This window comes from Atractosteus spatula, chromosome 10, assembly GCF_055471065.1.
Source record: "Atractosteus spatula isolate fAtrSpa1 chromosome 10, fAtrSpa1.hap1, whole genome shotgun sequence".
NCBI lineage: Eukaryota > Metazoa > Chordata > Actinopteri > Semionotiformes > Lepisosteidae > Atractosteus > Atractosteus spatula.
This window is the reverse complement of record NC_142715.1, coordinates 309,032-325,588: the sequence shown is the minus strand read 5'-3', so window position 1 is coordinate 325,588 and position 16,557 is coordinate 309,032. Positions and strand designations below refer to the sequence as shown.

Here is a 16,557-nt window from a genome sequence, read left to right as displayed (position 1 = left end):
TGTTCGGCTGGCGTTCTGGGAGTCGCGTTTTTCAGAATTGTATTGAGATCGTTTTCCACGGAGCTCAGGTGTCAAAGCACAGCAGCAGCTATCCACAGCGATCCTCTATAGCACCCTTTCTCCCGCAGCTCCGTCCTTATTGGAAGGAAGCAAGAGTGAAAGACTGAAGTGAAACAGAGCGGAGGCGAAGGCAGTGAAGAGAGAGAACGTGGGAAGAAGAGAAAAACGCAAGGGAAAAAAAGCAGCATCGTAAAAGAGGTGACGGAGATGTCCTCTCTATTATACGGATAACTTTAGAGGTCTATTATATGTATATGGTTAGAGTTCTATTATACGGATAACTTTAGAGGACTATTATACGTGTATGGTTAGAGGTCTATTATACGGATAACTTTAGAGGTCTATTATATGTATATGGTTAGAGGTCTGTTATACGGATAACTTTAGAGGACTATTATACATACATGGTTAGAGGTCTATTGTACGGATAACTTTAGAGGTCTATTATACGTATATGGTTAGAGGTCTATTATACATCAGATAGGTTTTGTTGGTGTAGAAACAAGTAAACCAAGCCAATGATTTGGTTTAGAAATTTATTCTGAAAATACACATTCATACCTGAAAAATATGTATTTCAAATTATACATTGTATGCAATCAATCAACAATCAACATATGGGCAATAATCATAAAAAAACACAACTAGTCTTAAACTTCAGCTACAAATTCTGGTAACATCAATATACAGTATAGTAATGACAAACACAAACTAATTACATTAACACACTATCTAACTCAAAACCACATTTTGATTCAAATATAAATTTTAAAATGTACAACTTCTATATTTCCAAGGAAAAAAAATATTACAATTGAAGTTAAGACGATTTTTGTCCACCATTTGCAAACCCTGTCTTATTGTCCTAACAGGACCAGAAACCTATTATTTTCAGTGTCCAGATCTCCTGGCCCCCTGCCTTGCATATGCATTCTTCAAGTAACGCATTGCGTGCTCCTTTATTTCTTTTTCTGTCGATGTAGGGTGGGACTTCAGCACCGCAGCTAGGAGAAAATTATATAATATTACTACTCAAATAAATGATGATTAATATCTTCTTGAGTATAACCTCAAAAATGAACCAATAAGGTTTACTAAGCTCAAAGCTGAAATAAACGGATAAAATTTGGCTTGCATCATAGCGATTGAGCAATAAAGTCTGTCCTAATTAAAGAGTACCCTGTCCTAATTAAAGAGTAAGTTTGAAAGTACAACATAGAATAGAAGTACCTTTAATTACTCTATAAAGATTTGTGTCTCCCAGGCCCCTCTTTTGTTGTTTATCTTTTCGGTTTGTGCCAGCGAAGTTGAATTCTGTCATCAGTTCATTTGTCATAAGTCTGAAAACCAAATTCAGACATTTAGTTTAGACTTTTTTTCCACTCAACATTTATTTACTCAAATATTTAGGATCAAATGTAGTACTGTCATCCTTATATTTTAAAAGACAATTTTGCAGTTTTACACCTTGCACATTCAGTGGTTAACACATAGGTATCTATAAGCTCAATTCTGTGGATATGTTCACTTGATCAAAGTAAAAATGTAATGTAAAAACATTTTAAAAAAACAATAAGCAATACCTTGACAAGACTGTGAACACACTCTCTCTAACATCACTGCCGCCTACTCTCTGAAGTTGGTTTATCTGGAAATAATATTATATTACAAATAATATTAGAAGCTACTAGATCTTCATTAATCAACTAATCAGACATACCCATTACACATGACCATTCAATGAAACGAACACATTTTCACATATTAACTGCACTTTTTTGCAGTATTTTCTCAGTCTATAAATACAAAGTGACCATTTTTCAAAGTAAAAAAAAATTGAAGTAACTTTTTAGAACATGAAAACACTTTAATTTGCCATTAAAGGATAAGCAAGATTATACATTATAAACTAAAAATATGAACGTATGCCAGAGATGGATCATATTAATCAGATGTAGGCTATAAAATTATGACCTATCTGAAACCTAGAACATTAGTAGTGAATATTTTCTACACCACAGTGAGAATATAATATCATACCAGCAGGTTTTGATTGTCCATGCTGTCAAGTGCTTGCTCGTATGCACAGAACTCTTCCATTGTGGTCAGCCTCCTGATGTGGAATTGGGAGTCCACCGGTTCTGTGGACCTACCCAAACGCCTCAATTCATCCCTCATCTCTATCAGGAGGCCCAATACTCGCTTCTGAAACTCTGAAATAATTTACATTTTATATCAGCATTTAAAAGGAATTAGGTTAGGAGTTTCTTACACTATTGTCACATTAGCATTACTGTAGTGTTGCTACATGCAATTTATAATCTTAAAAAGTAAAAATTCCCACATCTGTAGTTTATTTTAACTGTACTTACTTCCTTCTGAAAGAGGATATCTCTCTCTCTTCTCTTCTGGTCTGGACGTGGTCTTCTGCCTGGGAGACTCTGAAAAGAATTCAGTTATGGAAAACATTTACTTTATCACACAACTCAATATTTCAATTTAGTCATTTAGTTTGTCATTGAACTAGGATTCTATAAACAATGTCAATTAAACTCCATTGGTGTATTTATTAAAAAAAATAGCTTCAATTTTGAATATGTTTGTGTCGTTTGTAGGATTGTGGTAAAACACAACATATTTTTATATTGTGTATGAGCCTACACATAATTAAAATACATTCTGTGTAAAACTATAATATGGGTAGTTTTATTTATTACTTTATACAATAAAAAATACATACTTTTTGACAGTCTTCCAGGATCATTTCTGCCATCTGGCCAATCCTGGTTTGATACTAGAAACTAAAAAGTTAACAATAATCTCATACCTATCAAATCTATCATTTGCAGAGGGATCATAAACTATTCTTAAATTTAATAATTTAATAAATATGATACAAGTAATGTACTATTGTTCATGTCTACAAAGCCTTGTGTTAAAACATTTATAAAGCCATTATTTCCTCAGCTGATCGAGATGAGGGAGAAGGCGAGGGTGAGTGCGAAGCTGAGGAGGCATGGTGACTCTGGGGTTCAGTTGAAGACTTTGGTCTTATAACTTGCTTAGGGCTTCGAACTTTGCGTGGTGAGGTCCCAGTTTGGACTACCTGGGCTGTTAATATAATATTGCAGATTAACTTAATATTTAAGTATGGACGTAAAATTTTCACCAGTCCAATAATCTTTTAATATAATTCGCTTATGGTAGACAGTTCTCCAGACTTAGGAAAGTATAGTGACATAACCTCAGGCGTAATAAAAAAAATTAACTTGTGAATTTCATAGAGTAATTAGATGTAGGCAAAAAATGTAGTAATAACTTCAGGAATGTTGAAGCCAGAACTTAGCACCGTTTTTTTCCTTGGGGAGGTTCTCACCTTTGATTGTTGGGCTTCAATAACATAAAGAATAGTGTTAACTTGTCTTTAAATATGATTGATGATGGTTATCTTCTAAGGACATTAAGAAAACATTTTAACTTTGATTGCAATAACCTACCTTTAAGCGTACTTGAACAGCTGAGTGAGGTCTGGGAGACTCTCTTCCTAGGAGAGAACCTCAGTTTGGGGGGTAGCACTGGCAGCTTCAGTGGCTTCTTCTTTTCTAAACAGAAAAAATATGGCAGTAAAATATTTCATATCAAATTAAATTATTTTATCAACTTGATCTGTAACTTTTTACAATAAATTTATTTCCTTTATTTTGGGAAATTTGAAGGCAGAGAAATGTACTTACTTGGAGTAGCAGCATCAGAATCAAAGTCTGTAATATAATAGAAAATTATCATATTTCAATATAATACTGAAAATTAGTTTAACATAGAATAAGCTAACCAAAATTCTTAGCAATTTCCATGATCAACAAATCTGATAAGATTTTTAACATTTTCATACAGAACACCGTTCAAAATGACTTATTTTAAAGGGTTGTAAAAAAATCAATAACAAGGTACAAGCTAAATGAGGCATCAGTTGATATTAATAACTGGTTAAAAATATAGCTATTGAGATTGTTACTTTTACATACCATCAACGTAATCGGAGAACACCCGCTTCTTACTTTTGCGTTTTGAATTGGGTGTCTCATCCTCGTCTTCAGCATCCGTAACCGAGGTGGTTAAATCAAAGTGATCACACTCTGATTTCTTGTCTACAAATAATTATATTTACATTATGTATGATCAAATATGAAAAAGGTATTGTTGCACTAATACATGTACATAGACAGTTACTGTAAATATTCAATCGGAATTTATAATAATGAACAGGAATTTGCTCTTATTTTCAAAGAAAGCTATACCTGATGTATGTTTAACTTTAATGACCTTGAAGGTAACCCAAGTATCTTTATTAGGGTTGGCCTTCTCTTTGTATAGTTTTGTGGCCTGCTTTGGATCATTCGGCCACCACACAAACTCTCTTCGGGCATCCACCCAGTTTGAGGGCAGGACTCCCTCAACCGCCCCCTCCTGCTCTATCCAAACAGCACGTGTCCACATCACCTGAAACAGACATACACATTTTAATTTTGAGTCTTAATTCAGATTGTGGTGCTGATTACTACACTTGTGTTCGCTTATAATGATTATACTCAATAAAAACACATAATTCAATAATAAACATTCTGCTTCATGTATATATTTGAAGTTAGATGGTATTCACTACATGCAATTCCTAACAAACTTTAAAATTTAAACTTAACCATGAGAAAAGAACAGACAGAAACATCCTGTGTGAATAAAAGTTGCAACTTCTTCATGGAACAGGATTATGTTCTATGCCATGTAGAAGAGGGAAAAGGACATAACCAGCACCATATGGGAGACACGCTACTTTTCTGTGCAACTCTTTTACAGAGAGGAATTTCTCCCTTGCATGCATCTCCAGACTATTAACATATACAATATTAAGCAGTTTTGACTCACATGGTTCAGTGAAGAAGTTACAAGTCTGAGTCTGTCATACAACATCACATAGAAGACTTCTGTCTGCTCTTTCCTCCTTCACAAATGCAAAGTTTTCATTATCCAACAGGAAACAACAGTCTTTTTGTCTTGACAAAATATACATCTGTGAACCAGATGATTCACAGTTGCTCTGAACTCTTTCCTTCTCCTTCATTCTCTTTACTACTTGAGCTATAGGGTTATGACTGCTCCGCACTAATTTCTTCAAGGACTGTAAAAAGTTTTCAAATGGGAATGCAGATACATCATTAAAGGAACAAATTGTACCACATCCTGATGTAGATGTCTCAAACTGTACACATTGTATACAACAAATGTTGGTCCATACAAATGCTGAGCATTGTCAACAAAGGTATCAAGCAGTTTTTGGGCATAGTTGAGATAGGCATTTCTCTTTCTTTCATCCGAGTCCAACATAATGGAAAGAGCAACTGTTAGCATCAGAAAATGGGTGTATAGTTCCTTTGATACAACATTACGAAGCACAATGGGGCCTGTATACAAAAGGAACTGGCGGAACTATGTAGCCTTCCATCTGTCAAGCTCTGAGAGGGATCTTGGCTGTATAGCAAATTCCCCAGCGTCTTTCCGCTAAGAATTTCCAAATTATCAGAAATTTCATTCCTCTGCCTGACAGTCAACATTTAGATGGTCCTTGCTTTAAGAAAATAAGAATTCTTTTGCCAACACCAAGACAAGCTAGATGCATGTAGTCAAGGTTGAACTGGCTTATCCACCCAATTCCAGCAGCAGCTAAGGGAGAAAGTCTTTGTTGGTGTTCCTTGTACTCAAAGTTCTTGAATTGTTCCTCCCCTGTGAAAACAACTTTTCCCTCCCAGCTCCCTTTAATTTTGCATCTTTCGCAGCCAAAGTACGAATTGTGTCCTTTGCAGCATTTCAGATATGAGCGTGCAGGGGCATCACATATAAAAGCCTTCACAGTAACATTAAATACTCTATCTTCAAAGTGAATGCCATTATTGGTGAGTAACTTGAACTCCTCTAAAAAGTCACTTACATAATCATCAACTGATTCAGGCTTGGACCCTCCACAAAATAATGCTACAATGAAAGGCTGGAATTGGTGAAAAGAGCACAAAATAGGCCAAAATCTACAGATGTAGATTTGAAGAGAGGAACTCCATCAACATTGATACACAGGTCTACAGAATACATGCTTTCTTGGAATGTTTTAGAAGAAGATATGTTTTTCAGGATTCCTTTCTTTAATCCAAAGTAAATGTACTGACCACCGCATTTATCCAGATTTGCACTTTATTAGGTGTTTGTAGGAGAGTCCTGCAGTCCTTTGGAAGCTTGTGCCCCTGACGTCTCAGTATCTCCAATAAATCATTGAAACACTGTCTTTTACAACCATGCTTAGCAAACCAAGCTACAAGTTCGGTAGACAGATTTGGCCTTGCTGGGTCAGTCTGTGCCTCATCAACAAGGTCAGTAGATTCAGGACTGGGGTCAGTTACATCAGATTCATCAGAATCAGAAATTTCAACCTCGTTCAAGATTTCTTCTTCAGAAGTAATAACTTCTTCAGTGTACCCATAGTCATTTGAATCCTGATGTGTAATGTCATCATTGACACAAGCACCCATATCACCAGACGATTGTTCCACATTCTCATCCTTGGTGTCATCTATGTGAAAACTGTCATCTTCATCATCTTGATCATCACTGCTGGATTCTTCAAGTGCATTTAGCTCTGCACGTCGCTTCCTCCATTGGGATAAATAGTGCTTTGACATAAAGTCTGATTTGGTGTGCCCCCTGCATGCTGATGTGCACCTACAGATAGTTGTAACACATGCAGTTAGTAAATAAACAGCGACTGCTGTATGTAAGGTACAATAAGGACTATGGAATATAAAAGGAAATGGTATCAACTTTTCTTAAGAAAATAAAAATAGAAATATTGTCATTCAAAGAAATCAACATTTAATTACATTTTTTCAGGCAGGTGGCAAGACCCCCTCGTGAAACCCCTGTATGCAAAGCTGTGTAAATAACTTACATACAGCACTGTTGCACGTTTTAGACCGTACCGTATGCTCGGTAATTTCTGGCAATTCCCATCAGCAGTTTCATTTTTGGGATTTTAACAGAGATTTTCTAATGTTTACATTTATATAATCTAATTTACATATAATTATATAAGGGTACATATAATTTACATTTATATAAGGGTCAAGAACAAAATGACTGCGATGAAAATGTTGTTAAATTTAAAAGGGTGAGTAAAAAAAGGTCACACTACGCAGGTATTTCCCATATATCATTGCCTAGTTAAATCTAGAAAAAAAACATTATTTCAGAAATCACACGGAAAGGAGTATAACACGTGATTATTTTTTTCCATAAAAACATATCGTTATTCCTTAAAGTTGTCTTGCTGGGGCAATTCTAATTTCTAAGAATATCCATATATTTTTAGGAGAATCAGAGAAAATTATCATCACATACTTTACAAATCCATGGCGTACTATAAAATTAAGGGTTGGTTAACATTGACATTGTTAATGGTACATGTTACATACTTCTTTTCAATGACCCGTTGAACATGTGCTGTTTTTTCTGATTCTCAAATTACAGAAACGGCAAAACGATTTTGTGTAATCTTCCCCTTCACACTATTTTTATGTGCCATTTTTTGCTTATTAACGTAATATTTTAATCAAAATAATATTAAGTAAGATCTGTATGTATTCAGATAGTGTTATTATTATTATTTATACTCGTATTGCTGAGATTTCTGCAGATTTCTTCTATGATTGAAAAACATGGCCAAAATGGCGACCAACGAATACTAGCAATGCAATGTGGTATATAACTGGAAAATATGCTGGGTTAGATATTTTCTCAACATATGCATTTATTAATGTTGTCAATATTGTGGTTGAAATTTAACATTGATAATACATCACGGCTATGTGCCCCCTGCTATGTGCTGATGTGCAATTTTAACGCATGCAGTTAGTAAGGATCGGTCACTGTTGTATGGTATTATATATAATGACATTATGGAATAGGATGGGGACAGGCCTGGCATCACGGGGGGAGGGAGGGGTGTTGCCCCTTCAGTTCTGGGCAAAAGAATTTACTTAACTTGTGCCCTAAAAAAATAGTTGTACTTTGTCAATGGTCAGACAACACTAATTGACACTAACAGTCACTCGGACTGTTTGATGTGCAGGAGTTAATTTATTTACTATATTTATTACTATAATAACTATATTTATTATACACGTGTAAATAAATTAATTACTGCGAAAATAATTTACTTCGTACACTGTGCAGATTGCTGTATACTCCTAGTTGCTGCACACACGATATATACAGTAAAAAGCCTCAGACACTGTGTTAGATGTGTTTTCAACGTTATATGTGCGTTTATTAATGTCGTTGATTTTACGGTTGCAATTCAACGTTGATTATACATCGCGGCGATGTATATATACGTATAGCCGTATTTTCCCCGTGATATATACGTATATTCGACGAATCATTTCCCACTGGGTCAGTGTCTGGTCTGCTATGTAAAGGAGGCAATTTGCTCTGAGAGCAGGCTCAGCGCTTACTGAACGCAGATGTCTCAGAGTGGTGTGTCCAAGTGGCTGTAAAAGGCGAGCGTTCTTGGTTATCAGTGCAGGAGAAATATTGCCTGCTGGCAAAAAAAAAGCAAGCGATTTTTTTAACCTGAAACTTGTGATTCGAGAAAAGTACCCACCCGCTAGTCCCTATGGCACAATCGGTAAGTGCGTTTGGCTGTTAACTGATAGGTTGGTGGTTCGACCCACCCAGGGACGAATTTATTCTGCGATGTAAACATTGTCTCCGCAAAGGTCAATTGGATTTTTCAGCAAAACCTTAACCATTTTAATATTTGCAGGAAATGCGAGTGTTTAACACATGTCAGAATCTACCAGGAAATGTCCAATGATGCCTAACATCGCAACTTCCCAGAAAACCATCTTCACCCAAGAAAAATGATAGTCGAATCGGCATTTATACTCCCATTGCATCTTCTGCTGAAATATTTTAAAAATACAATGCAGATTTGTTTGAGAACTTGACAAGCATTGTTACATTAGCACTCTGCAGTTGGATTTCGATATTTTGACATATTTACCTTAATTTTAAACATGAATACTGTATAATCTATTGTAATTTTGTTGAAATATTAAAATATGTTAGCTGAGGATGCAAAGGGGTGAAAGGGAAAGGTCAGAGGGTACAGTAACAACAAGGTTAGGATTGGTGGAGGTGGTAGGGGTGTTGATGGTTTTTCTCTGTAGAGGATGATTGAGTTTTTTTATCCTTCTCTGAAGTGAGAAGCTGGAAGAGTTGGAAGTTGAGGGATCTGATGAGGTTAGTTATAAAAGGAAGTTGATGTGGAGCTTTTAGCCATAAGGATTCCTTTATATCTTTGATGTTGTCATCAAAGATAAACTGGAGTCAGCAAAGATAAAAAGAAAATGATCTTTGCTTACTGCTCTGTCTTTCTCACACCTGAAGAAGGCTCCACAACCAAAACGTTGTGTTTCCTTTCTTCTCTTTTCAGCATGGAATAGTCCTTTACTTGTTCCTTTGCAGCCTACGCATGCAGGCACAGCTACCCACTTGATACCGTATATAACATTCCTATAATCACAACTATGAATGTCCACTGCAGGCATTTTTTCCATGATTAATTATTCTGGCATTGAAGCGTATTTTATGTCATAATCACTGAAAAAAGACTTTTTGTACATCCAGATTTTCTATATACTTTAACATACCATGTTCAAAATGTCACAATGCAGAAATGCAACACTGAAGTGTCGTAATTACAAATGTTCATGATGAGTGATTCTGTCTCTCTTACCTTAGTGTTGGAATTTTAAGATGTTTTGGTAATGAGGAAGGAGGGACATGCCATGTTTACAGGGTCATATTTTAAAAATGGTACAGTAAAATTTCCTGAAGTCCAGGATTTTGACAGTCTGTTCCATTGTCTCTCACACCTCAGTGTCAGAATTTTGAGCTGTTTTTATAACCTGGACATAGTTTCATAGCAATAATCACCCTTTGCTCACCCTCGGTTAACCATATATTCTCATATGCCATGTTCTAAATGTCCCAAATTAAAACTGCTATATTAAAAGTTCTTGCAAAATGCAAGATTTTAAGATTTTTAATGATCAGAAGGCAAGGTTGTGGTAAATATGCAGAAAGTGCCAATGAATTCATGTTTTGCCTTTGTCTTATTTACTTGATTTTCATCAGCCCAAAATCAATGTACTCTCCAATCGCTGTTGCTTCTTCAAATCCTTTAACTGAACGTTGATATTGAGGGATTATATTGCACAAATTGTGGTTTTCTTTTTAAAGCAAATTTGAAAATCTGAGCCTCTATTACAGTTGTCTTGGATGTTTCGCAAGGTATAACAGACCCCTTGCACCCTCAGTTAAACTATTTAAAAATATAACAAACTTAATTGATATAGAACAGCATTTAAGGTTACATGTATATTTAAATTAAGGTAAATATACAAAGGTATTAAAATACAAATGTACAGTCCTAAAATAATTATGCTGTCCAACTGTCTTTTTTGCTTGTCAAGTTCTCCAACAAATCTGTGTTGTAATTTTCATATTCTAACTAATGGTGCAGCGAGAGAATAAATGAATTCTCCTGCCAGCCATTCGAAGATCAAAGTGCATGGGTGAATACAATGTCCTTGAATGTTGGTCATTATTGGCCACTCCCAGTGATAATGACTTACGTACTCAATTGTTTAGTAGAGATGAGTTTTACATCAGAATAATGAGAAGTGGGCTCGAACCACTAACCTTTCAATTAACAGTGCCCAGAGAATCAGGTGTGTCCCTGTAAGTTTTTGGTTAAAAAAAAGAAAAAAATGCTTTTTCTTGCCAGCCTGCGATATTTCTTTTGCACTAATAAGCAAGATTTGTATTTCATCTTTCACAAGCTGTATGAATTTAATGAAAAGCAAGTTGTTCCAGAAAGGAAAATCAAGCCACACGTGATCATGCATTCTATAAGACAAGACAGGAAGAAAGGCACTGTTTTCACTGCTATAAGAGCACAAGAAATATTTCCTGTTAGAGAAATGTTGTAAGAATAACAGGAAGTAATCAGCCACCCTGAAACAATATCAACAAAACAAATTATTATTATTTGACATTATCAAAAAATATAAACATATCACAAAACTATAAACTGAACCCACATAAGAAAATCAGTAAGATCACCATTAAGCAGAAGCAGAACAGTTATTGGGTCCAGTTCCTTTCATCAAGCCGGTCACTCGTTATTCTCACACAGAGAGCACACTGCTGAGCAACACATTGCGGGACACAATGGAGTAAACACAGCTCAGTATCAGCACACAGAGCAAGAATATTACTGGGAACATTTGCTGGGTGAGAAACCACAGCAAGGCCAGATGTTCAGGAAGAATCACTCAAGCCCTTGCTTAGAGGAAGGGGACAAACTGTAATTACAGATGGACAAGAGTAATGCTGGGCAATTAACTGTCTGGTTTCTTCAACTTTCACTCAGGAGAAAAAATCTGCCTTTAAACTTGAAAGAAATAATAATTTATCGTGATAATTATCGATATCGACTGATATGAAAATTTTTATTGTGATAATGTTTTTGGCCATATCGCCCAGCCCTAGACAAGAGCAGTTTTTTTGTCAGTCTAGCACTTCAAAATCCTACCAGAACCTTCACACAGGAGAGAGACTGTTCCCTTGCAGGGAGTGTGGGAAGGGTTCGAAAAACATAAGCCACTTAAAAACTCACTGGCACATTCACACAGGAGAGAAACCTTTCTGCTACAGTCAGTGTGGGAAGAGTTTTAATCAGTCAAGCAACTTGAGAGCCCACCTGCGCTCTTAAGGTACTGCTCTCTGTGTGCTGCTCACTGAGTGTCTCTTTCCCTTCTGCAGCACTGAGCTCTGTTTCCTGCATCAGACTGGAGCCCCACTCCTCCTCACTGTGCTGCTGTTCAAGAGGAGCCCTTTCCCCAGCATCAGGGAGAGCACTGGCCTCTGACCCTGAAAACACAGGACAAGAGAACAAGGCCTTTAACATAAGCTTAGAATACTGTTCAAAAGTAAATAATATCCACACAAAAACAAGCTAAACATCTTAAATTTGAGATAACAAAGAAATATCATCTGGCAACTGTGTTTAAATTAACTTGTTAAAGCTAATTTAAAAACTAGATATATACCAAATATCCAAACAGATATACAACAAAGATACAGACACTCTGGACACAACAAGACATTAACACTGCACTGAGAGATAGAGGGGTTAATAAAGACACACTGAGTGGACACTACAGTACATTAACACTACACTGTGAGAGAGAGGGGTTAATACAGACACAGACTGACTGGACACTCCAGTACATCAACACTACACTGTGAGAGAGAGGGGTTAATACAGACACAGACTGACTGGACACTCCAGTACATCAACACTGCACTGAGAGAGAGAGGGGTTAATACAGACACACTGGACACTACAGTACATTAACACTGCACTGAGTTAATACATGTTAATACACACAGACGTTTAAAATACTAATCTGGTGCTTTGGGGAGTTATTTTTCAACAAACATAAATATACGTACTGCAACTTGTATTATTTTTATAATTTCTGTATAGTATTATTTATTATACATATGCTCGAAAAGAGTAGGGGTGTAACCCCGGCGTCCTGGCCAAAATTTTCATGGCCTCCTAATAATCCCCGTCTACGAACTGGCTTCATTACTCTGCTCTCCTCCCCACTGATAGCTGATGTGTAGTGAGCGTTCAGGCGCACTATGGCTGCTGTCGCATCATCCAGGTGGGTGCTGCACATTGGTGTTGGTGGAGGGGAGTCCCCATTACCTGTAAAGTCCTTGAGTGGAGTGTCCAGAAAAGCGCTATGTAAGTGTAAGCAATTATTAATTATAATTAATTATACAAATATTGCACAATAATTTTGGTAATGAGGCTAAATTATAGAAACTGATTCCATCAGAGAGAAAACGTTTCGGCTGTGAAGCCTTCTTCGGGTGCCTTCACCTGAAAAAGGCTTCACAGCCGAAAGGTTGTTTTCTCTCTTCTCTTTTCAGCATCAAATAAACGTATTACTTGTTCCTTTGCTGACTACGCATGCTGACGCAGCTACCCACCTGAACTATACAATAATTGTTCAGAAGTAACACACTTCCTATCCCCAGGACTATTAATGACAACTTTTCCATCCTACAGGATGATTCCTCCATTGGGGCCCTCTTTTCTGACCGCCCCATCATCTCATATCGCCAATCACCTAATCTGCGCAACCTTCTTGTTCACAGCTCCCTTGACAGCCCTCAGTAACCATCCACACCAGGTATGTTCCCCTGCAACAGAGCTCACTGTATCACCAGTACAAGTACACATCCAACACCACACTCATTCAAGGCCCCTCAGGACAATTCCAGATCACCCAGATGGCATCTTCTCCAGCAACCTTATTTACTGTATCTCTTGCAGTAAATGCCCAGCCATCTACATTGGAGAAACAGGAAGGAGACTCGGAGACTGCTTCAGAGAACACGTCAGGGCTGTGAAGATTAAAGATCTCTCCAAGCCCATTGTTTCTCATTTCACCTCTGACGGCCACGACCACTCTAATCTCTCTGTCTGTGTTCTCAAAGATGGTTTTCCGAAGTCATACATCAGAAAGACTACCGAAACCAAACTTATCCTGCAGCTAGGATCACACCTTCCCCCTTCTCTCAACGACAGACTACTATTCTACTAAATGTTCTCCATTCATTGGAAGTTTCATTTCACACCTTTCTACTCCTGACTTCACACCTCTTGATTGGCCTCTCTTTCTGTCCCCTGCTCCCTCCTCATTACCTTTGCCTACTGCCTTGTCTCTCTCACACCTGAAGAAGGCTCCACGGCCGAAACGTTGTGTTTTGTTTTCTCTTTTCTTTTTTTCAGCATGGAAAAAACCTATTACTTGTTTCTATACAATTATTGTGTCTTCAATCATTTTTACCTTTAGATTAATTACATACCAAAGACCTAAAAGTATTCCAGAATAAAGTTTCACATTATATGTTGGCAATCTGAATTTACAAATGTAAATAAAATAATTTACCGATTTTTTGCTAATCCTAAAAATCCTAAGAGTCTAAAAGTGCTGTTTTCAGCCTTGTTACTGTATTACTGATGTTTTCAGCATCATAACTGGACAACAACAGTTCAGTTTCTATTAAAATAATCCTGCTGCTACACAAGACTTTCCCACTTCACTCTGTATCTCTCCACTATATTATCACCATGAGGAATTTAAAGACACTGTTTTAAACACACACACTGACCTCATACAAGTCACCACACTGACCTGACAGCTCCAGTTTCGTGTCCATTTCTTCCTTTATTCCTGCAGTGACCTCACAGGGAAGCGTGTGTCCAACATGATCTGTCTGTCCCTGATCTCCTTCTGCTCCCGACTCCTTCTCCCACAGCTGCAGTCTCCACTTCAGGCTCTCGTTTTCCTTCTTCAGCTGCGCCACTTCACTCCCGAAACTCTCTTCCACACACTGTGTGATATTAACCATTCTGTTTCGGAAAACTTCAGAAAATTCATCCACGATCGATTTAAGCAAAACCTCCATGAAAGAGTGAAGCTCGGTCTCCAGCGTGAATAATAAATTAGCCATCTTTCTAAACAGTCGATCCAAAACAAAGGCTGAGTTTACGATTAGATTCAGTCTGCACAAATCTGCATCAAAACAGGGTCGCGCCCCCAGGAGTTAAAACGTTTTTTTTTTTAATAACTGCCTTTATTATTCTTCTAAAATAGAAAAAGAATTACATTATTTTTTTATTATTCATCTAAACAGCGGATTCAATCACGGCCACGCAGCCTGATGACGTCATTTTAGCGCTGCAGAGGCTTTAAAACAACCCAGGAGGGAAGCCGACAGGGATTTTCTGTAACGATATGAACGTCACTGTACCGTCTAGCGCCAACTAGTCAGGAGGAGTGAATAGCCATTGAGCTACATGTTCGTGTGTGTGATTTGCATTCAGCTATACATTTCTTTCCTATAAATATAGTAAAATTGTGTACATTATTCTCAAATTCCAAATTGAACATGAACATAGTCTGAACCAGTCAGCAGATATTACATAAGCGCCCACCTTTGACCAGACAAAACTACAGCAAGTTGTAGGGGATTTGTGATTTTACTGAGACAATTATTAATTGTGGCAGTAATCACGTGGTAGTTCATTATGGCTTTTAGAAAATCAATCGTCAGAACAACTAACAACGCACATACACGGGTTCAATACACGAGATACATTTATTTAACATAAATTGTGCACCAAACATATATCAGTCTGCCTGAATACAGGCGGCAGACCTTACTGTGAGAGTTATCAATATACAAGGTATATAATCTCGAAGAGATGCAAACACAAAGAGATACACAACAGAGAGTATACTTCAATATGCCGTTCGGCTATACCAAATCCCTAATCAGTGTTATTACCCACTGTTACTCTAAACTCGAAAGTAAATACATGACTCATGAATTAAATTGATAAAAACATGTGTTGAGGTAACAATGAAATTCTCGAGATGCAATGTAGAACATGGGGTTACTTATCCACTGTATGGATTCGGTTTTCCCGGTACAAACACCCAACCAGCTGACAGGTTCTGTTGCAACCTCTGTTCCAGCGGTTGTCCAATAGGTGTCCGTCTAGGCGTCCTCTGGCTACCGGCCAACCAATCGAGGTGCAGCTGGGAGTAGGACTGGCGGGGGAATCTAACTGCAGTGCACAGGGCAGTTGTTGCTCCCAGGGAATCTACCAGCAGTTTGGCTGATTAGTAGAAAGTCTCTATGCACAGAGTGTGACCGCGGGTCTTCGCAAGTCACTCTTTTGCATGGGAAGAAACTGGTTAGTTCCCGGTCCAGTGGTGCTTCTGAATAAACTATTCAGGTAGTCGATGAGGGTCCAACTGTAGGCTGCCGTTGATTAAGCGGAGCGTTCACGTTGGTGGTTGCAGAATTCTAGTACGCATGGGATCCTCAGCTTTGTGCTTAGAACAAAGTCCCAGTGCAGACAACACCAATTGCCACGTGATCCTCTCTGAGGGTGTGCGGAAAATGGCCAAGGAGAGCTCCAACCTGAGCTTGTGCTAACTTTTTGGTGGGAATGGGAGACCAACGTGGTGTTACCACGCCCTCCCAGTCCCTGATTGGTTGATCAAGGTGAGAGATGAGTCACTTACTCCTGACACTTAGGAATGCAGTTCAGATGTCCAGCTGGCACTCCCCAGACAAATAGGTCCCAGGGATAGACCATTGATCATGATAGCCAATCTTAGCTAAGTGCATCCCCATTTGGGAGCTGCTACTTATCAAAAGAACACACCTTAAATCAGCCTGCATGAATAGCTTCTCTGTGGCTGCACCACAAAGATGAAGAGAGAGATGGGG

The 16,557-nt window shown here is 37.7% G+C and overlaps 1 protein-coding gene across 1 annotated transcript; it reads right to left on the bottom strand.

Moving 5' to 3' along the window:
• Positions 1–588: 588 nt before the first annotated feature.
• On the bottom strand, positions 589–14,995 carry LOC148824392 (uncharacterized). The gene is made up of 12 exons (XM_088926478.1): positions 14,448–14,995; positions 11,933–12,102; positions 4,359–4,560; positions 4,086–4,208; positions 3,795–3,821; positions 3,558–3,662; positions 3,033–3,171; positions 2,433–2,506; positions 2,101–2,273; positions 1,644–1,708; positions 1,291–1,400; positions 589–1,064 (listed from the first exon to the last, which is right to left on the bottom strand). The coding sequence occupies exons 1-12, from the start codon at positions 14,764–14,766 to the stop codon at positions 952–954; spliced, it is 1,620 nt and encodes a 539-aa protein (XP_088782604.1). The 5' UTR covers positions 14,767–14,995; the 3' UTR covers positions 589–951.
• Between the last annotated feature and the right edge of the window lie 1,562 nt (positions 14,996–16,557).